Source organism: Macaca mulatta, chromosome 19 (genome assembly GCF_049350105.2).
Source record: "Macaca mulatta isolate MMU2019108-1 chromosome 19, T2T-MMU8v2.0, whole genome shotgun sequence".
Lineage (NCBI taxonomy): Eukaryota > Metazoa > Chordata > Mammalia > Primates > Cercopithecidae > Macaca > Macaca mulatta.
Window position 1 is genome coordinate 4,157,311 of NC_133424.1, and position 26,176 is coordinate 4,183,486.

The 26,176-nt window shown below is 56.7% G+C and overlaps 1 protein-coding gene and 1 long non-coding RNA gene across 25 annotated transcripts in view; both read left to right on the forward strand.

The window, feature by feature from the left end:
- The first annotated feature begins 6,639 nt into the window (after positions 1-6,639).
- Positions 6,640-26,176, forward strand: part of NFIC (nuclear factor I C) — a 112,096-nt gene continuing 92,559 nt past the window's right edge. For 13 of the 24 annotated variants that reach the window (XR_013409459.1, XR_013409461.1, XR_013409464.1 and 10 more), the window contains exon 1: positions 6,640-6,673. Coding sequence is in view for 18 of the 24 variants with exons in the window: in XM_028839220.2 (XP_028695053.1) it covers positions 6,671-6,673 (3 nt within the window). In the remaining 6 variants the exon portion in view is untranslated. Of the gene's footprint in view, positions 6,674-13,681; positions 13,766-26,176 lie in introns of those variants that run through there. The other 11 variants (XR_013409460.1, XR_013409462.1, XR_013409463.1 and 8 more) reach the window with 1 other exon arrangement.
- LOC144336974 (uncharacterized) lies at positions 11,269-11,939 on the forward strand. The gene is made up of 2 exons (XR_013409523.1): positions 11,269-11,454; positions 11,632-11,939. It is a non-coding gene; the product is annotated as an uncharacterized LOC144336974 (long non-coding RNA).

The following is a 26,176-nucleotide window of genomic DNA, read 5'->3' on the forward strand; positions in this document are numbered from 1 at the left end:
ATCTGCCCGTCTCGGCCTCCCAAAGTGCTGGGATTACAGGCTTGAGCCACCGCGCCCGGCCTTGTAGTGAACTATTAATGCATCACTGCACTTCAGTCGGTGACAGAGCAAGACCCTGTGTCAAAAAAGAAATGCACAAAGGTAAAAAAATTATATATGGTTCATACAAAAATGATATCATATGTTGTCCCCTATAAACATCCCATCATCATTATGTCTCCCAGACCACTGCCAATTTTTGGAAGCCTCACTGTGCCATCTCGTGAAATGTCCTCCACAGTCCCCTACTGCTGGACACTTAAGCTGTTCCCAGTTGCTAAGATGGAGCTGCAGGAACAGCCTCGCGTTTTAAGCTAGATTTGCTTTTATGTAACAATCACTTTTACGTCATTCACTATGTGTTAAGTCCTATCTCTGGGCACTTTGCAAATATCAACTTATTTCATGCTCTCTCCAACTCCCATAAACTCCCCATTTTGCAGATGTGAAAACGGAGGTTCTGTAGGTTGAGGTGACTTGCCCAGGATATGAACTCAGGCTGGACAGCTCCTGTCAATGCCCTGAGACGCCTGTCTCCTTCCCTACAGTGGAGACCCAGGAGCCAAATCACTCTGTCAAAGGGGAACAAAAATTCTTGCTGGGCGCAGTGGCTCACGCCTGTCATCCCAGCATTCTGAGAGGTTGAGACGGGTGAGTTACTTGAGCCCAGGAGTTTGAGACCAGCCTGGGCAGCATGGTGAAACACCATCTCTACTAAAAATACAAATATTAGCTGGGTGTGGTGGTGCATGCCTGTAGTCCCAGCTGCTCAGGAGGCTGAGGTGGGAGGATCGCTTGAGCCCAGGAGTTGGAGGCTGCAGTGAGCCATGATCATGCCACTGCACTCCAGCTTGGGAGACAGAATAAGACCTTATCTCAAAAAGTAATAATAATAATTATTATATATGTACATATAATATATAATACATACATGAGATTTTTGAAAATTATGTTGTTTTTGCCTAGGCTAGAGTGCAGCAGTATTCATAGCCATGATCATAGCACACTATAATCTGGAACTCCTGGGCTCAGGTGATCCTCCTGCCTCGGCCTCCTGAATAGGTAGGACTACAGGCCTCTGCATTAGGTTATTTATTTATTTAAGACAGAGTCTCACTCTGTTGCCCAGGGTGGAGCGCAGTGGCACAATCTCAGCTCACTGCAATCTCTGCCTCCCAGGTTTAAGAGATTCTCCAGCCTCAGCCTCCCAAGTAGCTGGGATTACAGGCACCTGCCACCACGCCAGCTAATTTCTTTTTTGCACTTTTTTTTTTTTTTTTTTTTTTTTTTTTTTTGAGACGGAGTCTTGCTCTGTAGCCCAGGCTGGAGTGCAGTGGCCGGATCTCAGCTCACTGCAAGCTCCGCCTCCCGGGTTCACGCCATTCTCCTGCCTCAGCCTCCCGGGTAGCTGTGACTACAGGCGTCCGCCACCTCGCCTGGCTAGGTTTTTGTATTTTTTTTAGTAGAGACGGGGTTTCACCGTGTTAGCCAGGATGCTCTCGATCTCCTGACCTCGTGATCTGCCCGTCTCGGCCTCCCAAAGTGCTGGGATTACAGGCTTGAGCCACCGCGCCCGGCCTCTTTTTTGCACTTTTAATAGAGACAGGGTTTTGCCAGGTTGGCCAGCCTGGTTTCGAACTCTTGACCTCAAGTTATCTGCCTGCTGCATCCTCCCAAAGTGCTAGTATTATAGGCAGGAGCTACTGTGCCTGGCCGTTTTTGCCTTTTGCATAGCACAGTCATGAATATCCTGGGTCATATTTCCTGTGGATATTTATCTAGGAGAGCAAAGGCTATGTTATTTGGCACATGTATGTTCAGTGTTGTGGCTAATGTCAGTCTGTTTTGAGAGAGACTGCAGTGTGGAAGAGATTTGTGTACCCGTGGCTTCTAACACTTGGTATTGTTGGACATTTTAAACTAACGGGCAGTGAAATGGGAGTAAAACGGGGCCTGTGACTTTATCATACATGTCCTGGATTCCTAACAACGTTGGACATCTCTTCATGTATTTGTCAGATGCTTGTGTTTCCTCTTTTCTAAAATGCCTTCTCAGGCTTTGCACATCTTTTTTTTTTTTTTTTTTTTTTTGAGGCGGAGTCTTGCTCTGTTGCCCAGGCTGGAGTGCAGTGGCACGATCTCGGCTCACTGCAAGCTCCGCCTCCCGGGTTCACGCCATTCTCCTGCCTCAGCCTCCTGAGTAGTTGGGACTACAGGCACCCGCCACCACGCCCAGCTAATTTTTTGTATTTTTTAGTAGAGACAGGGTTTCACTGTGTTAGCCAGGATGGTCTTGATGTCCTGACCTCGTGATCCACCTGCCTCAGCCTCCCAAAGTGCTGGGATTGCAGGCATAAGCCACCTCGCCCGGCCTGCATATTTTTCTTTTGAGTGATTGTCTTTTTCTTATTGGAACTTCATTCATTTTTTGAAGAGATGGGGGAGTGGGGGTCTCACTATGTTGCCCAGGCTTGTTTTGAACTCCTGACCTCAAATGATCCTCCTGCCTCACCCTTCTAAGTAAGGAACTGATTCTTTTTAAAAGACTGTATGAGATTCCATCAGAAGGTTTTCCTTTTCTTTATGGCATGCATTCTCAACAAAGGCAAAATTGGTTCTTGGCAGGGTGGTGTGAAAAAATCTTACTCTTTTAATGTACAAAACACAGCAAAACACAGATATACATATAGTATATAAGCAAATATACAGGACATCTATATTACTAAATTTTCATGTGGGGTGATTAGGAAAAGTCTGAAAAGATCTATGGGGTGATAATGACAAACAAGGTTTTTTTGTTTTGTTTTGTTTTGTTTTGGAGACAGAGTTTCGCTCTGTCGCCCAGGCTGGAGTGCAGTGGTGTGATCTTGGCTCACTGCAAGCCCTGCCTCCCGGGTTCACGCCATTCTCCTGCCTCAGCCTCCCAGGTAGCTGGGACTACAGGCACCCGCCACCATGCCCAGTTAATTTTTCTGTAGTTTTAGTAGAGACAGGGTTTCACCATGTTAGCCAGGATGGTCTCGATCTCCTGACCTTGTGATCTGCCTGCCTTGGCCTCCCAAAGTGCTGGGATTATAGGCGTGAGCCACCACACCCGACCAACAGACAAAGTATTTTTATACCAATTTTCATGAGTATATGGCAACAAACATTTTTAGGGGCATACATACCTTTTCTTTTTTGTTTTTTGTTCTTATTTGGTTGGTTGGTTTTGGGTTTGTTGGGATTTTTATCTAGTTTCTTTATTTATTTTGAGAAAGAGTCTCATTCTGTTACCCAGGCTGGAGTGCAGTGGTGTGCTCTCAGCTCACTGCAACCTCTGCCTCCTGGATTTAAGTGATTCTCCTGCCTCAACCTCCCGAGTAGCTGGGACTACAGGTGCCTGCCACCACACCTGGCTAATTTTTGTATTTTTCATAGTGAAGGGATTTAGCCATGTTGGCCAGCCTGGTCTCGAACTCCTGGACCTCAAGTGATTCACCCACTCGGCCTCCCAAAGTGCTGGGATGACAGGCGTGAGCCACCACACGCAGCCCCTGCTGGTTTTTTGAGACAGGATCTCACTCTGTCGCCCAGGCTGGAGTGCAGTGGCGTGATCACAGTTCACTGCAGCCTCAATCTCAAGGCTCAAGCAATGCACCCACCTCAGTCTCCCACGTAACTGGGACTACAGGTGTGTGCCACCATGCCCAGCTAATTTTTAAAATTTTTTGTAGAGATAAGTTCTCACTATGTTGCCCAGGCTGGTCTCAAACTCCTAGCCTCAAGTGACCCTCCCACCTCTGCCTTCCAAAGCACAGGGATTACAGGTGAGCCACTGAGCCTGGCCCATATATATGTTTTCTCAAGTTTAGAATAAGCTCCCAAAATTTAGACCGTAAAATCTGAGCCTGTCTTAGGCCTGTGCCACACAAGTCAAACTGCTTTTACAATTCATACACCCATTCAAGCACTGATGAAACTGCCTGTTTCAACACATCCTCACCAGCACCGGTTTTATCCATTTACAAATCTGCAGTGACTTTGAGGAGTGCCAAAACATGGTAGATTCTTCTTATTGTTTTTCCACCTTTCTTTGGTCTCTGTAAGGCTAAACCTTTTCAATATGTTTGCTCATCACGCTGTCCCTGGGGAATGTTCTAGAGTAGAACATCAAGTTGGCCCCTATGAAAAAGAGGGGGTCCCTTCATGTGGAGGGGCAGAAATTTAGCTGTGTTGTAGCCTATAGTTATGCAGAAAGTAGAATTTGCAAGCAGTGCACTTGGATATGTAGCCTAGAGGAATTTCCAGCAAAGTGTTGAAAGCACACGCTTCTTCTCTCTGCTTGTTATAAAATGTGAGAGGAAATAGACAGATTGAGGGAAGAAGTGTGAAGTAAAAAGGAACCAGGACTTGATAATCTGGGAGATTCTAAGCCCATGGAGATCACAAAAGATGCTAAAATTAGATGCTCCCGACCATCACCACTTCTCAACTCGGTGACCTCAGGCAAGTGTCGAAACCTCTCTGAGATGCAGTTTCCTCATCTGTAAAATGGGCTTGATGGTAGTAGCACCCACTTCAGAGGGCTGTGGTGAGGGGTAAGTGAGTAGGTTCATGTCAAGCACTTCACGCAATGCCAGGCAGGTGCAGGGGTGACTTCGTAGGGAAAATGATGGGTGAGAGGCACTGCATCAGTGCTCCACTGTCTCTACACCCCTCATTACTTCCTGGCTGCTATCAACCCATCCCTCCTCTCTGCTCCTCACCCGCAGGTACCTAATTCCCTGAGGCAGGGGAGGGAGTGAGAATTCAGGCTGAGGATTAGTAGAGGCCGATTAGGGACAGGCGGGAGTAGGAGGGTCTCCAACCCACTAACCCTTCCCTTGCCGGTCCTGCCTCAGGTTTGCGGGAGGGATGGGGGCCTGCAGAACTTTGGTACCTGCCACACCCCTGGATAAAGCATTAGGCTCCCTGCTGGTTGACCCCAGGTTGACCCCTCTCTGGGCCTCATTGGTTCCTTCTGAACTATGGGGTGAAGACTGCAGAAATGAAATGGGAAAGCCTCAGCGTCTGAAGATGAGGGCACAGGGTAAATGCCTCGGGGCTGGCTGAGACATCCTTCGCGTAGACAACACTTACTGAGCACCCACCATGTGGGCAGAGCTGCTGGCATCACCGTCGCCTAGAACTGCTCAGCTCCCAGAGTGCCAGACTCAACTTCCAGAACCCCCAGACTCAGCCATCGCTCCGGAGGGGCGCTCCGGGGCCTGATCCTCCTCCTGGGGTGCCGCCTGCTCCCACCCTCACCCTGGGCGTCCTCCCTGGGGGAGCAGGGAACCACTCCCCCAAAGGGGTCCCTGAAATCTTGTATCCTCAGTGTGGGTGTGTGAGGGGGGAACTGGGGAAAGACAGACAGAAGGACCGTAACAGAACCCCTTTCACCAGTCACCCCCTGCAACCTCCCGCAGCTGCGCCAGACGCAGAGCCGGTGGGGGGGAGGGGGCGGTGCCTACTCTGCGGCTGTCAGAGGAGGGGGACTGCGGGAGAGCGCTTGGGGGGGCGCTGCGGCAGGCGGTCCCAACCCGCAGAGACTCGCGCGGCAGGGGCGGGGGCGCTGACCCACCTTGGCCCGGCCCCTCCCCCGCTGCGGAGGCCTCGCCATTAATCCTGACCGGGGGAGGGGGCGCCAGCTGCCCCCACTTCCTACGGGGGCCGCTGCGAGCACTCCCCTGCCACCCCCCGCCTGGAGCCCCCGCGGGACCCCCAGGGGACCCCCGCCCCCAGGTCTGTCGCCCTCGGTGTCGGAGTCTGTGTCTGTGTCCCCGTCTGTCCCGTTTCCCTGCTGTGCGTGTGTGTAGCCGCGTGTCCCCCGGACACCTGCAGTCACAGGCCAGGGCGGCTGGGGGAGGGGTCCTGGGGGTCGGCGCGTGGGTCTCTCTGAGGTCTGGGTGTCTTTCTGGGACTGTGCGTCGGTGTGATCTCGGGGTGTCAGCCCCACAGGCTGCGAGTGTGCGTCTGTGTCGGCCTCCTGCAGAAGGTGTGTGTCCCAGATGCCTCACCGGCTTCAAGCGTGGGTTCCCGTGTGCCCGGCGGACACCCACGGGCTGTGTGTCCGTCACACGCTGTAGGCGCCGCGCGTGGGGATCTCTGCGCGTGTCCGTGTGTGGTGTGTATGTGTCCGTGGCTGAGTCGAGGAGGCCCGGCCCGCCGGTGTCCCCGAGTCGCCTGCGCGCGAGTGTGTGTATGCGCGTGTGTGTGCGCGCGCGCAGCGGCGAAGGTGGATCCGCTCGCTCCGCAGCGAGCCCGGCCGGGGCCCCTCGACCTGCAACCGCCGCCGCCGCCGCCGTTCCCCGGGCCTCCCCTCGCGGGGGCCGGGCCGGGGATGGAGCCGCAGCCAGAGCCGCTACAGCCGGAACCGCGGCGCGGAGCAGCCTGAGGCGCGGGCGGCGCGCGGGACCGGGGGGAGGGCGGGCCGAGGGGAGGGTCCTGCGGGCCGGGGGGGCGGGCGCGGCGCGCCCCCTCCCTGGCGCGCTCGCTCCCTCCCCCGCGCGCCCTCCCTCGCCGCCTCCTCCCGCCGCCTGCGGCCCCCCCTCGCCGGGGACCGAGCGCGCTCGCTCCGGCGCCGGCCTCGCCTCCTCGCAGCAGCGCCATGGTACGTCGCCGCACCCACTTTCGTTTTCGCCCGGGGACTTTTTGGGGTGGTGCGTGGGCTCCGGGCGAAAGTTGCAAGGTCTGGGGGGACAAGGGGCGGGGGCCGCCCGGAGGAGGGGCTCAAGGCGGGGACCCCCAGTAGCCCGTCGCCGCGGGACCCCTACCCACGATCCCCCCCGACCCCGGCTGGGGGCGGAGCTGGCGCGCGGGGCGCCGCGAGAGACCCCAAGTGGGGAGCCCCTGGCGGGCGCAGCGGAGTTGGCGGGGAGGGCGGGGCTCCCCGGAGAAGGCCCCAGCAACCCCAGGCCGGGCCCCCGCCCCCTCCCCGGGCCAGACCCCTGGCGGGAGGGCGCGGCCCTGGGCGCAAGACCCCCGAGGGCGCAGTCCATGGGGGAGCCCAGGCCAAGGAAGGGGCGCACGGCGGGGCGGTGCGGGGGGCGGGGGTCGCGGCGGCCCCCGCGGGGTGCCCCGGCCCGGGCGAGCGCGGCGCGCCAGCTAGCGGAAAATGGCCGCTGCGGAGAGGGGCGGAGAGCGCGCCGCGGCCGCCGCCGGGCGCCTTGAACTTGGAGCCGGGCGGGCGGCCGCGCTCGGCGCCGCGCAGGAGCAGCCGCCCCTCCTGCTCTCGCACCGCCCCCGCCCCGCCCCTCGGCAGACCCCGGCCCGGCTGCCGCGCACACGGGGTCCCCAGCTGGGAGGGACCCCTGGGACTCGGCCGGGCGCGCCCCAGGCCCGGGAGCAGCGGTGGCTGCACTTGGGGTTCCGGTGTCCGGTCGACTGGCGTCTGTGTCGTGCGCACCTCTAGGGGTGCGTGGGAGCCCCTGCGCTCCGTAATGGGCCGGCACTGGCGCCTGGGGGAGCGTCCGGGGTGCGCGCGACTCGGTGGTCGCATACCTGCCGTGGGGCCGCGGGTCCTGGCGCGTCGGTTCCTCCGCTTTCTGCGTCCGCGTGTGTCTGCACATCCACGTGCTGGCGTGTGTTGTTGTGAGCGCCGCCCGCATTGTGCGGCTGCGGGACACTCTTGTGTCTTTGGATAACTGGGCGACTGTGCGCGCGTCCCTGCGGGGCGGTGTCGTGAAACTATGGCTGGGCTGCGTGTCCGCGGGGCCGCGTGTCCCTGGGTGACCGTGGGGTGTCCCCGTGTGGGTGTGCGGCGGTTGAGGGGGGGTCGCCAGGGAGTGGAGAATTGTCGAGTGGCCGCGTTCCAGGGGACAGTTGGGTGCCGCTCGCTGTGTGCGAGTGACTGGCGCTGTGTCCCCCCAGGGAAGGGTCTGCCTTCCACCCCTGGCCTCGCCTCCCGCAGTTCCTTTTATCCTGTAACTGGGGACTGCCTGGGCGGCGGGGGAAGAGCGCTCCCTCTACCTTTTCAAAACTGTGTCCCTTTACCTCCTCCCTAAGTCCCCTCCACTTCCCCCAGTTTTCGGGGTCCCCCATCCGCTTGACCCAGGGGGTCCTGGCTGGAGGTTCGGGCACGAGGTGGCGCCGGGACGCGATCACGATCACTCGCCTCGCAGACGTCGCTCGCCAGGGGTTGCGCTTGCGCGGGGACCTGCCCCGAGGGGGGCGGGGCGGCGGAGGTTCCCCCCTCCCTGCGCGGCCGTGGAAGTCCCGAGGGGTGGGTGGTTACAGCAGAACAGGGGTTAGGACGGGCCCGGTGGGTGGCTAAAGAGACCCCTCTTATCCTATGCTAGGGAGAGCCCAGGGACGCCGGGACTGGTCCCGCAGTCCCGCAGTGCCGCCTCCAGCACTTGCCCCCAATGGACCAGAGGCTGTGGGCACAGAGAGCTGTTTTCTCACCTCCAGGGGAATCCCCGCCGCTCCCCACCCCCCCACCACACCCCCTGTGCGTTTGATATAATTTTCTAAATATAAAAACCCCAAGGCCAGGGGGGTGTCTCTTGTTTTCTTCTTGACGTCCCATCATGGGGGGCTGTTTGGGATTTCAAGAAGAAGAGAAAACTCATCACACAATGACACGGAGTCCTCCCTCCACAACACTCAAGGTCACACTTGGGTCGTCACCATCCCCCACACCCACTCCCAGCCTCAGACTCAGCACTCTCCCTCTGCACTCCCGGACGGACGGTGGGACGCCCTGGCCTTCAGCATGCAGCATGCACCTCTGTCCCCATTTTCTGTCCTGTGCACAGTGGGACACACGTGCATGCAGTCATAATTACACACACACACCCCCACGACACTCCCTCACGGTGCCTGTGTCTGTACGACTATGCACACACAACCACACAGAGACTCACATAGACACACAGGCCTGTCTAGAGACAGATGTCACACACACACAGGCGTGCACAGACACACATGGGCAGACGCACTCACGGATACAAACACCGCACTTGCGGGGGGGGGGGGAGGACAACCACATGTCACCCTCCTGCCCTTCCCTGTCCCCACCACGCTTCTGCAGGGCCAAGAGCCCAGCCCCAGGGAAGAGCTGGTTCGGGAGAAGCAGGGAGGTGGCGTGCTGTGTGTCATTGTGATGGCGCATATGTGACTCTGTGTGTGCCTGTGTGGGAATACCAGGAGGGTTCCACTTGTGGGTGTGTGTGCTTGTAAGAGTGTGTGGTTTGTGTGGAGTGTGTGTGTGATTGTGGACAAGTGCCCACGTGTTTGTGGTTGTGTCTGCACTTGTGTGGGGGCAGCTGTGTCCCTGTGTTGTGCTTGTAAAGAAGCGTCCTGTGGGGAGTTGGGAGGGTGTATTTGTGACTGTGTGTGCCATGTGGGCCTGTGTGTGTGTGTGTCTCTGCTCGCCCCTCTTTGAGGAGGTATTTGAGGTCAGATGTGGGGAAGGCTGTGATCATGTATGTATGGGTCTGTTTTTTGTGAATCTGTGTGTGTGTGTTTGTGTCTTTGTATGTGTGTAGGTGTGTGTCATGTGGAGTCTGTGTCTGCAACTGAGTCTGCACAATGTGTGTCTGTGCGTCTCTGTGGGTTGTAGTGTGTGGTGTGTGTGACTCTGTGTGGTGTGTGTGTCTTTATCTGTACCAGCCTCAATGGCCTATCTGACTTTTAACTCACTTGACCTTAACATCCTTTCTACAGCCTCAGTTTCTCATCTGTAAAATGGGACCATATGGGACACTTGCAAGGTTCACGGGGAGCTGACATTGTGAGCCCCTTGCTGAGTAGGTGTGGGGCAGGGGGAGGCTGAGTGCACACTGCACTGCTGTATAATCATTTGCCTGCAAGATTTATGTCCTTTATTCTCTGGGTGTGGTGGCTGTGGGGTTACCATGGGGGGCTGGGGTTCCTATCTACCCTACCTGAGCTGCTCTGTGAATTGCATTCAACTTTTTAAAAGTTTTCCTTTAATTACTGAAGCCATTAGTGATCATATGAAGACGATACAACTGTATCCAGAGGAAAAAAATCCAGTCTTTCTGATCACCCCCATTTCTGGGTGGAACCCCACTCCAGAATGTTACCATCTATAGTTGAAGCATTTGCAGGAGTGAGAAATACACATTCTTATAGAGGATACATGTGCGTATGTGTATATTTCCATAAAGGAGGTACTTGTGGAAATACTTGTGTATTTCCATAAAGGAGATATGTATGTGTGTGTGTGTGTATGTGTGTATATATATATATATATATATATTTTTTTTTTTGAGACAGAGTCTCGCTCTGTTGCCCAGGCTGAGTGCAATGGCATGATCCCAGCTCACTGCAACCTCCGCCTCCCGGGTTCAAGCAACTCTCCAGTCTCAGCCTCCCGTGTGGCTGACGTTACAGGCACCCTCCACCATGCCCAGCTAATTTTTGTATTTTTAGTAGAGACAGGGTTTTGCCATGTTGGCCAGGCTGATTTCGAACTCCTGACCTCAAGTGATCTGCCTGCCTCGGCCTCCCAAAGTGTTGGGATTACAGGCGTGAGCCACTACACTTGGCCAAAGGATATATATACATATGTGTGTGTGTGTGTGTGTGTGTGTGTATATATATATGGACACTGTATATATTTTTATAAATACATGTGTACTCTTTAAAACCCTAAATGAGATCTTGAGTTTCCTTGCTGGGTCTACAGCAGTGGGGTCTCAGCCAGGGGTGATTCTGTCCCCAGGGGACACTTAGCCATGTCTAAGGACATTTGTGGTTGTCACAACTGGGGGGTGCTCCTGGCATGGAGTGGGTTGAGGCCATGGACACTGCTCAGCGCCCTGCAGTGCCCTGGATCGCCCCAACCCAGAGAGCGATCCAGCCCCAGTGTCACAGTGCCAAGGGGGAGAGCTTGGTCTACAGCTTCCTGTCCCCCCGCTTGTCTCTTGGGGACATCACCAGTTGGGAGCCGCTGGTTTTACTCAGTTGCATAGTGTCCCGGCCTGTGCCAGGATTACTAAACTGGTCCCCCACAGATGGACAGCATGGCAGCTTCCAAACTGTGGGCATTAGTTTTATAGGTGGCAGTCAACTCTTTTGTGCTTCTGTATCTGGGACAGTTGCAGAGATGCCGAAGAGTGAAATAACTGTAGAGAGAGTGCTTTAAAAAAAAAAAAAAAAAAAAAAAGTGAGCCAGATTGTGCCGGAAAGTGCCAGGAGCTAAATCATGCACCCATCTTCCGGGCCCTCCACACGCAGGTCTAAATCCACCAACTGCCTTTTTAAAGAAACTACGATGTACGGTTCCCTGCTGTAACCAGGGGCAGGTATTTGCTGACTCGCCTACAACCCAGAGAGTTAGGAGCTGGCGTCGCCCCATTTCACAGCGGGGAAAGCTGAGGTGCAGAGAGATGAAGCTGCTGGCTGGAGGAGACATAGACCCAAGTATGGAGCCTGCGCTGCACTGGCCTGCTGCGTGCATGTACGGAACCAACTGTGTGTGCTGCGGGGGGCGGGGGGGGTCCCTTCCCACCCAAACTGGGATATAGGCTGCTGTTCATACACTTGCAGAAGCTTCTCCCTGTAGCCACTACCAATAATATTAACACACCCTTCCCACAGGCTAGACTCCAACCTTCCCCACCTTCCGAGATGCGTCCTGTTGCCATAGCCATTTTACAGATGAGGAAACCGAGGTTCCTAGAGGGGCAGTCTGTGCTCTCTAAACTTCACCTTCCAAAGGATTCTAAGCTACTGAATGAAGGTTGCAGGCAGGGTGGGTTGTGCAGGGGAGGGAGGGTGGAAGGCACGGGGTCTGGAAGTCTAGGAGGATTGTCTGAAGTCAACCGCAACTTTTAAACGTCTGTGAATTTTAGATTTCACCCTATACGTGTCCCTAGTGTGTTTTAATAAAATACTGCTTCACGTTATATTGGTAATGTGGATTTCCAGATACACTTCTCACCATTTAATTCAAATGCTCCCCACAGTTGCACGGTGGGTTTCAAACACAGACACAGACACACACACACATATATTTATGGAGTGTTCGTGATGTGCTAAGCACCGTTTGAATAATGTCACCATCAGGCAGAGAGGAGTCTGGGGGGGCGGGGGGGGTGCCCAGGGAACCTATGCTCCAGGAATTCTGCTGCCTCCTAGTCTACCTGTCGGGCCCTGGGCAAGTGGCTTCCGTTCTCTGGGCCTCAGTTTCCTCTCCTGCAACACCTGAGGATAATGGGTGCTGGTATCTTCTGTGCCCCTGGTCCTGGGGCACCTGTCCCAGCTTGGTGAGAGGGTATCATTTGTCCTTGGGAAGCTCGGAGAGATGAGGCGAAATGGCCAAGCTTTCTAAGAATGTCTTTAGTGGACATGTGTCCGAAGGTCAAGGCTCTGCTAAGGTCATTGTCCCTATCCCCAGCAGTCCTACAGGATGGGCACCTGTAAGCCACTTTATAGGGGAGAGAACCCTTCGGGTGGGAATGAGAGACACAGCAACCTCTGAACAAGCCTGGGAGGATCCAGGGAGTGAACCGGGGGAGGGTTAGGGCCCTGTCACCAGATGCCCTGGGGGCTCAGACCGAGGCAGGCCAGGTCTCTGCCCTGTTATTCTAGAAGGAGAACAGAATGTGGGCTCCGGGGCCAGATGGCCTGGCTCCAAGCCCCCCTCGCCATACCTCAGTCTTGAGATCTGTGAAAAGGGCACGTGCACCCCTGAGGCAGGTGGAAATTATTGGATACCCAGGGGGAGGCTGCAAGGGTTTATCTGGCCAGCTGGAGAATCCGCCTGGACTCCGTCCTCTGGGGTGCTGGAGAGAGACGCAGGCGAGGCCACCCCGCCCCTGCCCCTTGGGTGCTGAAGAGAGCAAATTCTGGAGCCTCCTGTGTTAGCCTGGGCCCTTCTCGCCAAGGAAGGGACGGCTGCACACAAGCCCCTCTAGCTGGGAACCCGCAGCCCCTGCCTGGCTCTGAGGGGAGAAGGGAGCGAGGGTGCTGTGGGACCAGCAGCTCACCATGCACCCAGAGTCGTACATCTTTAAGGGGAAAGAGGCGCGCTGGCCGGCCTCTGCGCACGTCACTTCTTCATTCCTTCCCTCCCCCCTGGCTCGTTCCTCCAACTTCCCGGCCAGCTCGGGGGTGATGAGGGGGTGGGGAGGGGGGGCCTTAAAAATCCACCTCTGGCCCCTCAATGTCCAGAAACAGCCGAGTACCCCCTCTCCGCTTGATCCGAGTGGGGGTCGCCCTGCAGTCCCGGGGTCCGGTCTAGTGCCCCTGGGCACTGCGTAAATTCGGGAGTGGGGGGTCCTGAGACGTCGGGGGAGGCTCTCCTTTCTCGCTCGCGCCCTTTTTTCCCTCGTTTCTTTGAAAGTTGGGTGTTGAGAAGTGGGAGGTTCGGGGTGGGAGGGGAGATAAATGGGGGGTGGGAGGGGAGAGAAATGGAGGAGGGAGGGGGAGGGTGTCAGAGGGTGGAGAGAGAGAGAGACAGAGACGGGGGAGAGAGGAAGAGAGAGACACCGAGAGAGACAGAGGGAGAGAGGGACAGCGAGCGAGGCGGGCGGCGCGAGAGAGGGAGAGCGGGAGGGAGGAGGAGGGAGACCGAGGGAGGAGGCGGCGAGGAGAGCGCGCCGGCCGCGGGAGGGGGGGTGGGGGGGGTGGTTTGGAAAAATGACTCAGTAACTTCAGCGCGCCCGCTCCGGCCGGCCCTGCGCCTCCCGCCGCGCCCGGGATGTATTCGTCCCCGCTCTGCCTCACCCAGGTACGGTCCTCGCCCGGCCCCCGCCCGCGCCCCCTGCGCCCTGGGCCCCGCGCCCCCCACATCCCAGCCCCGGAGTTTTGAAGCCGGAGGAGGCGGGACGAAAAAGGCGCGCGTCCCTCCCGCCATCCCTGCCCGGGATGCCCCCCCGGCGCCAAGGGCTGGGGTCCGGTGGGGGGATGGGTCAGGCTGAGGGACCCCCACACACACCCCTACCTACCCTGAACCCCCTAGGCGGGACTCCCGCCCAGCCTCCCCACCCTCGACTCTCGGGACCTCTCCCGGATGTGGGGGCTTGGTCTGCAGATTTGCGCTCCCCCCTACTCCGACGTACTCCCCTCTGACACTCGGAAAGGTCGGGGTGGGGGCTGGTCCCCCTCCAGCAAGGGCTCTGCGGGAAGCCCCCCGCCTGCCTCTGAGAGGAATCTAGGGGGTCATGATTGGACCCTGGGTCTCCCCAGCTGGAGAGAAGGGGACCTCTCATGTGTCTCCCCCATGTCCCCCCACCAAGGTTGTACGGGCCGCCCTGGCCCTGGGCCGCCTTTCCCCCGTTATTGGCCCACGTGTGCGTGGAGGGGGAGGGGGCACGAGAAGTTGGAGGCCCAGGAGGGGGAAGGGTGCTCTGGCGGCCCAGCTCGGTCCCCCGCTTTGCAGCCCCCCCCCCAGCACCATCCTGATATTTTGGCTGCATCAATTCTGGATTCTGTAGCCGCCGCCGGGAGGAGCGGGAGGAGCGGGAGGCCCGGCGCTCCGGGTCTGGCCCGGGCACTGCGGCGCTGCGGACGCCCTCGCCAGCCCGGCACCTGCCCCTGCCCCCTCCCCCTCCCGTAGCCTCTCACCCCTGGCCGCACTCCCAGACTGCCCCGGGGCCCAGCCTTGTGCAATGGCTGAGGGGGTGTATAGGGAGGGGGCGGCCCCCCCAACTCCTTCCAGCCCCAGACTCCCCGGGGACCCCGAGGTCTGCAGGTTCCGTTTTCCAGATTGCTGCTTTCCTCCTCATGCTGTGTGTCTTTAGGCTGGAGAGGTTCTGGCCTCAGTTTCCCCTGAAGTGACGTGCGGCTAAGGCTGGTTCTGGAGAGAGGGGCGGTATGGCGGGCAAACTGTAAAGTCCGGGCATGTGGGGGGTGCGATTCCAGCGAGGGCCAGGCCAGTCTTAAGGAGCACTGTGTGGGGAGTATGTGAGTGCCCGGCTTCCGCCCCAGGGCATGGCGCAGTGAGGGACTCCCCCACGCCAGGCATGGCCCTTGGTAGGGTCTTTCTCACCCGCCCCCTGCAGCCGACAGGGAATGTGGGGGCTGGTGCTGAGGGGGTCTGAGGCCTGTCCTACCTATGATCCCCTGAGTGACCTTGGGTAAGTCCCTGTCCCTCTCCCAGCCTCAGTTTCCCTTTCTGAGCAGCTTTGAGGAGGGGTTCCCGAAGAAGGCATCTCTTTGAAGCTCTCCAAGAACAACCAGGGTTGAGTGGGCACGCTGTGTGACCTTGGGCAAGCTTTGAAGTCTCTGGGCTTATGGGGAGACTGAGGTGTCCCCGCTTTGTCCTCGCCAGCTGGAAGGAGCCATTTGGGAGGGCTGAGCGGAGGGGAGGCTGTTCCCAGGCTGGGGAGGTTGGAAGGCTGCCTGTGCACCCTGGAATTCCCCCATCAGGGCTGGTTGGGAGCCATCCTGGTTGCTGGGGTTGGGGGTAGTGAGAACCCCAGACCAGGCATTGCTTCAGAGAATTGCTAACTCAGCCTCAGTTTCTCCAGGAATAGGGCAAGGACCAACCAGGAGGGCTGTCTGTGGACACCGAAAAACGGAGAGGCTAAAAACTAAAAACTATCCAGGGTTGCCGCGTGTAACAGACAGAGATGAGAAGACAGAGAGGGGCAGAGAGACAGAGGCGAGAGAGCTCCCAGGCCAGGGTGGGGACAGCGAGTCCCCAGTGCAGGGGGCTCCCTCCTCTCCTGTGATTCTCCTCTCTGCCCCTCCCTCCACCCCAGCCCCAGAGTGGAGCTGGGGACCCCCTTTCGGGTTTCTCTTCAGCCTGAATGTAATCCCCACTGCTCCCCCAAGGCCCAGCCTGGTCTGGGGTAGCCAGCGGGGCGGGCTGAGGGGCTCAGAAGGACCCTGAGTGTCCCATGCAGGACCCTCCCACCCAAGTCCTGGCTGCCTGACTCAGTTTCCCAAATCAGATCCCCTCGTTTCTCTCATCTTGGTCTATTTTTGTCCGTCTATCTCTCTCTCTTTCTTTCTCTCTGTCTCGCTCTGACACTCTCTCTCTGTCTGTGTGTCTCCCTGTCTCTCCATCTGTGTTTCTCCCTGTCTCTGTTTCAACAGCTCCCGGTCGCTGTTGGTCTCTTTCTGTCTCTCTTTCTCATCCTCTGTCTCTGACGTGTCATTCTCTCCCTCTGTCTCTATCTCTTCGTGTCTATCTCACCATCCCTTTCTCCTGTCTTTGTCTCTGCGTGTCTCTCCGATGTGTCTCTGTCTCTCTGCTTCTCTGTCTCTGTCTCTCTGCCCCCTTCCTCTCTGTCTCTGCGTGTCTCTCCGATGTGTCTCTGTCTCTCTGCTTCTCTGTCTCTGTCTCTCTGCCCCCTTCCTCTCTGTCTCTGCGTGTCTCTCTCTGTCTCTCTCTGTCTCTGGGCCTCCCTCTCCCCCCTTTTCCCAGCTAATTTTACAACCTGAGCCCAACCGAAAATAGCTCCCTTTTAGCTGATCCGACCCGGATCCTTCTCGGGAGCCGAGGCTGGTGGAGGGTGGGGGGGCGCCTCAGTGCCAGCCCGCTCTGTGCCACCCAGGCCCTGCCCGCTGAGGGGGGGAGCGGGTGCTGGCGGCCCTGGGGCATTCTGGGAGCCCCGGGCCAGGCTCGGCGGTGACTCAAGCTCTTTTTCACTTTTACTCTTAAGAGGAACTGTGTGGAGCCCGCAGCTCCCATAAATCCTGCCGGCGGGAAGGCCGGCCTCCCCGTGTCTGCTCTGGGCCTCCCTCCCTGCCTCCCTCCCGTCGGCGGCACCGCCACGTTATTCTGGGTTTGGGGCCAAGTCCCTCTTGGCTGCAGCGCGGAGGATTCCCCGGGCCACCTCCACCCCGCCGCCCAGTCCCTGCCTCATTCATTCATTCTTTCCTTCATTCCCTCGTCCCATGCCCTCTCAGAGTGGAACGTGCTTTGCTGCCGTTTCTGCAGCAGGGAAACTGAGGCTGGGAGGGGCTGTCCTCCCACCCCAGACCCCTGACCTTCGTTGGATTTTCTAGATCTTCCTTAAGCATCTCCTGGCCCCCGGGGATAGGAGAGGGTGGGGGAGGCAGCAGGGCCCAGGCCGAGTGTGCGTTCTTAGAGGGAGCTTGGGGGGTGCCTACCAGGAGCAGGGGGCCTGCAGCCCCTCAGGGCTGGGAGAGGGGCTAAGAGTCAGAGACGGCCAGGACCTGCCTGAAGCAGCACAGCGGGGCTGGCAGAGCTGAGGCTTTCCATCTGGCGGCTTGGGCAGGTGGGCGCTGTCTCCCTGTGTGCCCCCGACCCGGGGCCTGGTGCCCTCTGATTTACTCTCTACAAGGCGCCGCCACTCTCCCGGTGTTTCTCCCTGTCTCGGTTTCTCTGTGTGTCTCTCTCTGTTTCTCCCCCTCCCCTCTCTGCGACGGAGGTGCCTCTGCGCGCCAGGGCCAAGCGCCCTGTAAATCACCAAAGCTGGGATTCTGGCAGAGTCAGCATTCTCTCTCTCTCTCTCTCTCTCTCTCTCTCTCTCTCTCCCCCCCCCCACCTCCCTCTCTCCCCCTCTCCCATCTCGTTCTCTTCTCCTCTCTCCTTCTGTCTCTCTCCTCCTCTCTCCCCACTTCTATCTCCCTCTCTCCTTCTCTCTCCCTTTCCATCTTTCCCTCTTCCTCGCTGTGTCTCTCCTCCTCTCCCCTCTCTCCCTCTCTCTTTCTTCTCTTTCTCTGTCTCTCTCTTTCTCCCTCCCTCCCTCCCTCTCTCTCTGTTCCTCTTCCTCTTTCTCTCTCTCTGAGCTGGCCTCCCACCCTGTCTCACACCAAATGGATGAGAAGCGCTGCCTGGGCCTCCTGCCCCTGGCCACGGCCCACCCCCCACTCTCCTGCCTGTGTCCACACCCACCTCACCTGGGTGCCGGTCTGCCCTGCAACACATAGTGTGCAGGCACCCATGTCCTGACCAGGACACATCCATGACCACATGCTGGGCGCACACGCGTGTACACTCCCTGACACCCACATGGACAAGGACACAGCTCTGCCTCCCTCGGATCTGCCCTAACAGGGATCACCAACACATAGATCTAGAGTACCCCTCAGATCTGCCTGAAAATCTTGCTCAGGAGGCTCCAAACCCAATATAGTACCTGGTATAGAGTAGGTGCCAAATAATTGCTATAGAGCGGTGCCAAATAAGTGTTGCTGTGCTTGTGATTGTTGCTAAACTAATTCTCCTCTTTCCTGACTCTGGGTGGGTGACCTGCCCCCACCGTCCCCCCGACCCCAGACTGTTTCTTGCCCTGAAATGAAGTCAGCAGAAACCCCCACTTCCTCAGGACTGCTGCAGATTCAGGGAGGCAACGAAGTTCTTTTCGTTTGTTTTTTTTTCTTTTTGAGATAGAGTCTCGCTCTGTTGCCCAGGCTGGAGTGCAGCAGCGCGATCTTGACTCACTGCAACCTCCGGGGAGGCAGAACATTTCTGAAGTCCACGGTGCAGGGCTTGGTACTCAGTTGGTGCCCAATAAATACCTGTTGCATGAATGAATGAATGAACGAATGAATGAATGAATGAATGCTTTTGGTTGAGAGACGGGACTTTGGTCCTCCCCAGCCTCCCGTTTCTCTGCCAACATAAAATAAGAAACATAATGGCACTTTCCTGAGAGACATCACCTTAGTTCAATGCCTGGTACACAGTAGGTGCCAAATAAGCATTGCTGTGCCTGTGGTTGTTGCTAAACTAGTAATTGCATTAAACACCCCAGAGGCATTTTCCAATTTCCCTCCCTTCCCTCTGTGTGTATTTGCACAGCATAAGCCGGGCTTTGGGTTGGGTGACAAGGACAATGGTGACTTGGAAAGGCACAGGCTTGGACCCTTCTCCACTGTGGCATTTCTGTTAGTCTTTCTTTTTTCTTTCTTTTTCCTCCTTCCTTCCTCCCTTCCTCCCTCCCTCTTTCCTTCCTTCCTTCCTTCTCTCTCTCTGCACCTCTCTCTCTCTCTCTCTCTCTCTCTCTCTCTCTCTCTCTCTCTCTCTCTCTCGGAATCTTGCACTGTCTCCAGGCTGGAGTGCAGTGGCGTGATCTCAGCTCACTGCAACCTCCGCCTCCTGGGTTCACGTGATTCTTCTACCTCAGCCTCCCAAGTAGCTGGGATTACAGGTATGGGCCACCACGCCCGGCTAACTTTTGTGTTTTTAGTAGAGACGGGGTTTCACCATGTTGGCCAGTCTGGTCTCAAACTCCTGACCTCAGATGATCCACCTGCCTCGGCCTCCCAAAGTGCTGGGATTACAGGCGTGAGCCACTGCGCCTGGCTCATTTTGGTGTTTTTAGTAGAGACGGGGTTTCACCACGAGCCCGGCCTCTGTTAGTCTTTTCTCCCTGCCCAGCCCTGTCCAGGGTCTCCCTGAGTATGACCAGCCCTGCGTGGGTACCAGCCTTCTTTACACATGGGGGTGCGTGGATTGGGGGGGATCCCAGAGGCAGAGGATGGGAGCATTGCTTCAGTGGTCTGGATGCTGGAGATGCTAACAGATCAAAGCTATGCCCTCGTGGGACCGACAGTCTAGGCCGGGTCGGGGGCAGGGAGGAAACGAGGTGACCAGGACTCCTTGAGGATGTGGCGTGTAACAAACAAGGGGAAGGGAAGCACGTGGGACTTGCAGAGTGTGCACGGTGCAGACCAGGTGTCACTGGACACTCTGGCCCCACACTGTTTGCTCAAGGGGCCCAGGAGTGGGGGTGGGGTGTCAGGAGGCCCAAGGACCGGTCCCAGCTCAGTTCCTTCCCGACTGTGTGGAGGATTTCATGCCTCAGTCTCCTCCTCCAGGCAGTGGGCGCAATGATAGTCCTCACTTCATAGTAGGCTTTTTTTTTTTTAATGGAGTCTTGCTCTGTCGCCCAGGCTGGAGTGCAGTAGCACCATCTGGGCTCACTGCAACTTCCACCTCCCGGGTTCATGCAATTCTCCCGCCTCAGCCTCCCAAGTAGCTGGGATTACAGGCGTGCGCCACCGTGCCCAGCTACTTTTGGTGTTTTTAGTAGAGACGGGGTTTCACCATGTTGGCCAGGCTGGTCTCCAACTCCTGACGTCAGGTGATCCACCCGCCTCGGCCTCCCGAAGTGCTGGGATGACAGACGTGAGCCACCGCGCCCATCCCCCATTTCATGGTAGACTTGATAGCTCATCAAATGCTCAGCCTCTAAGAGGCACAGCCTTGCTCCCTGCCTCTCTCCCCCACCTCCTGGGCCCTGTGGCTCAGCCCTCATTGTCCTCCCAGAACATCAATGCACAGAGGGAAGTAGGGGGACCCAGGGTTCATTTTGCTGACTCATTACTTTGGCAGGGAGTTTGAACCCTGTGGACTCGGTTTACCCAAATTCCTCACTGTGGCCCACAAGGCCCTGCCCCGCCTGTCCTTGTCCCCTCCCCAACTCTCCCCTCCTCTCTCTTTCCCCCTTGCTCATTCTGCTCCAGCCACATGGGCCTCCTCGCTGTTCCTCTAACACACCAGGGGTGGTCCTGCCCCAGGGCCTTTGCACGACCCATTTCTCCCTCAGAAAATTTCCTGGCCGGGAGTGCCATCTCTCAAGACTTTGTTCAGGTGTCTGCTCCTGGAAGAAACCTTCCTGGACCACCCCAAGCTAAAAATCACCCCCCACCCCAGAGATTCTCTGGTCCTTCAAACTCTTTTAAATTTCTTCAGAGCACTTTGCCCAACTTGACGTTTTATTACATATTTTGCTGCTGTTAACCATCCATCCCTGCCTCAGATCTGGATCCAGGTGAGGGCCGAGCCCAGGTCCCTGCCAAGTCCTCAGCACCGTACCTGGGGCGGGCATGCAGCAGGCACCCGCTAAATGTTTGTTGAGATAGTTGAACGGCCTCCCTGGGAGCCGCTCACATGTCCACAGGCCGTGATTCTCTGAGCTGGGGGAAGGAGCGGCCCAAGGTTAGAGCCTGATGCTGCTGCCGGATGGGCCTGGGATTGTCCCTGTGACCATGGACGAGTCATCTGACCTGGAGAAGAGGGCATTAGAACTAGGGCTTTGAAGGATGTGTAGGAATTTGGGATAAGTGCTAAGTAGGTAATGAGCAGATTCTCATGAAGGATTGTTGAGTCACTTTCACCTGGAAACTTTTGGTTTGGAGATTGGAGTTTCATGTCCTGGTTTGCTGGCCTGGACTTTCAGGGTGGGAGGAGCACAGGGACGTGAGTGAAGGGCATCGCCCAGTGCATGGCATGGTCCTTCACCAAGGGCTTGGATCCAGATGTCTCCCTCCCAGCTGCTGCTGCTCTCTTTGGCCAGGAAGTCCCAGTAGACTAAGCTGGGGTTTCCAGGAAAGGCCTGGCCTTGTTCCCCTTCTCCCCATCACTTTGCAAGGAACAAGGTCACCAGGGCAAGGAATGAGCTCCCCTTTCTCCAGCAGGCTGCAGTATCCCTTTCTGCCCATTGTACAGAATGAGAGACTGAGGCCTATCTGAGGTGATCTGTTCCCTAGCCATTCAGACAGTGAAAACAGACATTACTGTCACCCAGCCACCTTCTCTGACACGGGGAGGTGATAGAGCTGGATGGTCCTGGCTAGATCTGGGAAACCCTGGGTTGAGAAGGAAAGGCTGCTTGAAGGAAGGGACACTGGAGATAGGGTGTTGAGGGATGTGTAGGAGTTTGGGAGGATTTTCAGCATCTAGCTTGCCTTGGTTATCTCTTTTGCTGGTTTGGGCCTCTGAGGGCAGTGGGAGGTCCCTGGAGAAGAAGTCCTGGTTATTGCAGGTCACATGGGACAAACAGAGTGACAACCAGCCAACCGGGCCCTGCCTCTCACCTGGTCTGATCCCCTGGGGAGGACAAGGGAGGATGGGGCAGCAGGTCCATGACCCAGTTACAAGCTGTTTGTCTTCCTGCCTCTGTAACTAGCCGGGGTCACCACTGACGTGGGGGCCCCCCCCTGCCCGCCTCCCTGGCACCTGTCCCCGGAAAGGGCACAGAGAGGGGGAGGAACATAGAGAGGGGAGGGGCAGTTAGGGAGGAGGAAGGGAACTCAGATCTAGGAGGGGCCAGAATGAGAAAAGGAATTCGCAGGAGGGGGGCTCGGAAGTGGGGAAGAACTCAGAGAGAGACAGAGGTTGGGGAGAGAAGGAGTTGAGGGGGCAGTGATCCCTGCCCCCCTCGCGGACGCCTCCCCCGTCCCTTCCAGCAACCTCTTATCACAGCCCCAGTAAGCGCCAGAGCTTGGGTGGCAGCCACAGCCCCAGCTGGACACCATTGTCCGGGCCTCCTGCCCTCCTGGCATCCCCTCCACGGGCAGGTCCTGCGCCGCCATGGATCCTCTCTGCCGCGTCCCACTGTCACCCCACACACCGCCCCCACCGCCCGGCTTCCCTGGCCAGACCATCTGGGCTCTGGTCCCGGCTCTGCTGACCGGCTGTGTGACACTGTACAAACCGCTCTGCATCTCTGGGTCTCGTCCAGGCAGGGGCAGGGACGAGGTTGGACAGGGCCTGGGCCGGCCCCCCTCCATCTCCCCTTTGCCTTAGCAGGTTGGCTGGGGAAGCGGGGGCAGCGGAAAAGGGCCCTGAGGTCCGGTCCCTGCTGCAGCTGTTACGGTGACTCACGCTTCGGGGGACACTGGGGTGGGGGAACGTCGCTGGTACAAGCTGACTCTGGTCTTGCTGGGTGGGAGGCTATTTTCAGAGCTTCAGTAATAGGTGAAATCTGATGTCCCGCCCCTCCCCCCGAAGCACCCCATGGCCGGAGGTGGCCCAAGGGGACGTGGAGCACAGAGCAGGGAGGGTGATCTGGCAGCGGCTGCTCTGCCCATCCTGGCCTGGAAATGGGACCGAGTCCAGCCACATCCGCTGGCACACACAGCGGGAGTCCAGGGTGAACATCTCCCTAACTTCCCGAGACCCCAGCCTCACAGAGAACAGGCTGTTCTGAGAAAGGGACCCATGGCCTTCCAGGGGGTCAGGGCCCTGGTTCTTATCGTCACACCGGCCCCGAGACCCTGTGGGACCTCAGCCAGGTCTCCACCCCTCTCTGAGCCTTAGTTTCCATGCCACAGAACGCGCGGCGGGGCCTGAGGCTGTTCCCCGCTTCCTGGAAGATCGTCTGCGTCAAATGATGATCACAGCAATCGTGTCTGTAGTAATGGAAACACGCCAGTGTCTTGGAGGGGCCGAGGCGGGAGGATCGCTTGAGCCCAGGAATTCGAGATCAGGCTGGGCAACATAGCAAGACCCCCATCTCTAGTAAAAGTACAAAAATTAGCTGGGCATGGTGGCGCACCTGGAATCCCAGTTACTCGGGAGGCTGAGATACGAGAATCGCCTGAACCCAGGAGGTGGAGGTTGCAGTGAGCTGAGATCATGCCACCACCCTCCAGCCTGGGCAACAGAGTGAGACACTGTCTCAAAACAAAAAAAAAAAAAAAAGGAAAGAAAATACCCCAGTGCCTTGGGAGGCCGAGGTGGGAGGATCACTTGAGCCCAGGAGTTTGAGACCAGCCAGGGCAACATAGTGAGTGAGACCCCATCTCTGCAAAAATAAAAATAAAAATTAGCCAGGCATACTGGTTTGCGCCTAGAGTCCCAGCTACTCGGGAAGCTGATGTGGGAGAATCGCTTGAGCCTGGGAGTTCAGGGCCCAAGTGACCTAAGATCGTTCCAGTGAGACTCCCATCTTTTGTTTTGTTTTGTTTTGTTTTGTTTTGAGACGGAGTCTCGCTCTTGTCTTCCAGGCTGGAGTGCAGTTGGCGCAACCTCGGCTCACTGCAACCTCCACCTCCCAGGTTCAAGCGATTCTCCTGCCTCAGCCTCCCGAATAGCTGGGATTACAGATACCCGCCATCACGCCCAGCTAATTTTTTGTATTTTTAGGAGAGATGGGGTTTCAACATGTTGGCCAGGTTGATCTCAAACTCCAGACCTCAGATGATCCACGCGCCTTGGCCTCCCAAAGTACTGGGATTACAAGCATGAGATGCCCATCTCTTACACCAGGCTGAGATGCCCATCTCTTAAAAACATTTTTAAAAAGTAATAAAATAGCCCCGGTGGCCGGGCGCGGTGGCTCAAGCCTGCCTCTGCTAAAAAAAAAAAAAAAAAAAAAAAATACAAAAAATTAGTTGGGTGAGGTGGCGGGTGCCTGTAGTCCCAGCTGTTTGGGAGGCTGAGGCAGAATGTCATGAACCCTGGAGGCGGAGTTTGCAGTGAGCTGAGATCGCACCACGGCACTCCAGCCTGGGTGACAGCGAGACTCCCTCTCAAAAAAAAAAAAAAAAAAAAATCCCAATAGCAGTGTAAGTTGTAATGACAACAATAATCGCAGCATTAATAACAATGTAGCCCTTTGAGAGCTAGTGGGAGGAGAACAGGTTTCTGTTCTAGGAAGGGATCACCCCTGTCCGAAATGCCCAGCCCAGCCCTGTCAAGGCAGGGAGATGGCAAGTCAGTTTTGCTTCTCTTTCTCTTCTTTCTCCTTGAATTTATTCCACCTTGAGGCTGAGAAACCAGGTCCCAGATGTTTTAAATTTATTTTATTTTATTTTATTTTATTATTATTTTTTTGAGACGGAGTCTTGCTCTGTCACCCAGGCTGGAGTGCAGTGGGGTGATCTCGGCTCACTGCAAGCTCCGCCTCCCAGGTTCACGCCATTCTCCTGCCTCAGCCTCCGAGTAGCTGGGACTACAGGCGCCCGCCACCACGCCCGGCTAGTTTTTTTTTTTTTTTTTTTTTGTATTTTTAGTAGAGACGGGGTTTCACCATGTTAGCCAGAATGGTCTTGATCTCCTGACCTCGTGATCCACCTGCCTCGGCCTCCCAAAGTGCTGGGATTACAGGCTTGAGCCACCGCGCCCGGCTGTTTTTTATTTTTTTAGAGACAGGGTCTTACTCTACCCCTAGGCTGGAGTGCAGTGGCACAATCACAGCTCACTGCAGCCTCAACCTCTGAGGCTCAAGTGATCCTCCCACCTCAGCCTCCTAAGTAGCTGGGATTACAGGCGTGCGCATGCAGCAATTACGCCCAGCTAATTATTTTTGTAATTTTTAGTAGAGATGGGGTTTTGACATGTTGTCCAGGCTGGTCTGAAACTCTTGGGCTCAAGTGATCCATCCACCTTGGCCTCCCAAGTAACTGGGACTACAGGCGCGCACCACAAAAATTATGCCCAGTTAATTTTTGTAGTTTTTGTAAAGATAGGGTTTTGCCTGCTGGGCGCAGTGACTCACACCTGTAATCCCAGCATTTTGGGAGGTTGAGACAGGTGGATCACCTGAGGTCAGGAGTTCAAGACCAGCCTGGCCAACATGGTGAAACCCCATCTCTACTAAAAATACAAAAATTAGCTGGGCATAATGGTGTGTGCCTGTAGTCCCAGCTACTTGGGAGGCTGAGGCAGGAGAATCGTTTGAACCGGGGAGGTGGAGGTTGCAGTGAGCCGCAATTGTGCCACTGCACTCCAGCCTGGGTGACAGGAGTGAAACTCCATCTCAAAAAAAAAGAAAAAAGAGATGGTTTTTTGCCATGTTGCCCAGACTGGGATTGAACTAGGCTCAAGTGATCCGCCCACCTCTGCCTTCCAAAGTTCTGGGATTGCAGGCATTAGCCACCGTGTCCAGCGGAGATCCCAAATGCTGTGCAGACTCAGTTTCCCTTGCTGGAAAATGGGAAGAATGGGAGGGGTCTGCCCACACCCGACAGGGAGCCAGGGGCCTCCCACTGCCCCACGTTGCTCTCCAAGGGGCTGCCGTTATTTTCGTGGGGAAGTCAGATATCAGAGTGCAGGTTCCAGTCCACCTCTGCCCCCCATGGCCAGGTTCCCCCTCAAGGCCTCAGTTTCCTCATCTGTAGCATGGGTTTTGGGGGGCTGCCCTCAGACACCGATTCATCATGATTTGGGAGTAGGTTGAAGTCCCAGCTCTGGCCTGGTCTCAGCGTCTCCCCAGCCCTCAGACTTCCCATCTCCAGAATGGGTCTGCAGGGAACGCGGTGGCCCCTCTCCCAGCTCTGAACCTTCGTGGCAGAGTGTCTGCTTCTGTGGTCTCTGTTTCTGTATCCGCACGGTGGGTTCATGGAAAGGGGAAAGGAAGGAGAGGACTCCACCTGGGATCTCTCCTCCCTCTGATTAATCCTGGTACCCTTTAATCTCGTATCTTTTGATGCAGAAATCCCCCACCTTTCCATCAGGCCCTGACCTCCAGGCGGGCCTAGTGTCTGCCTGTGG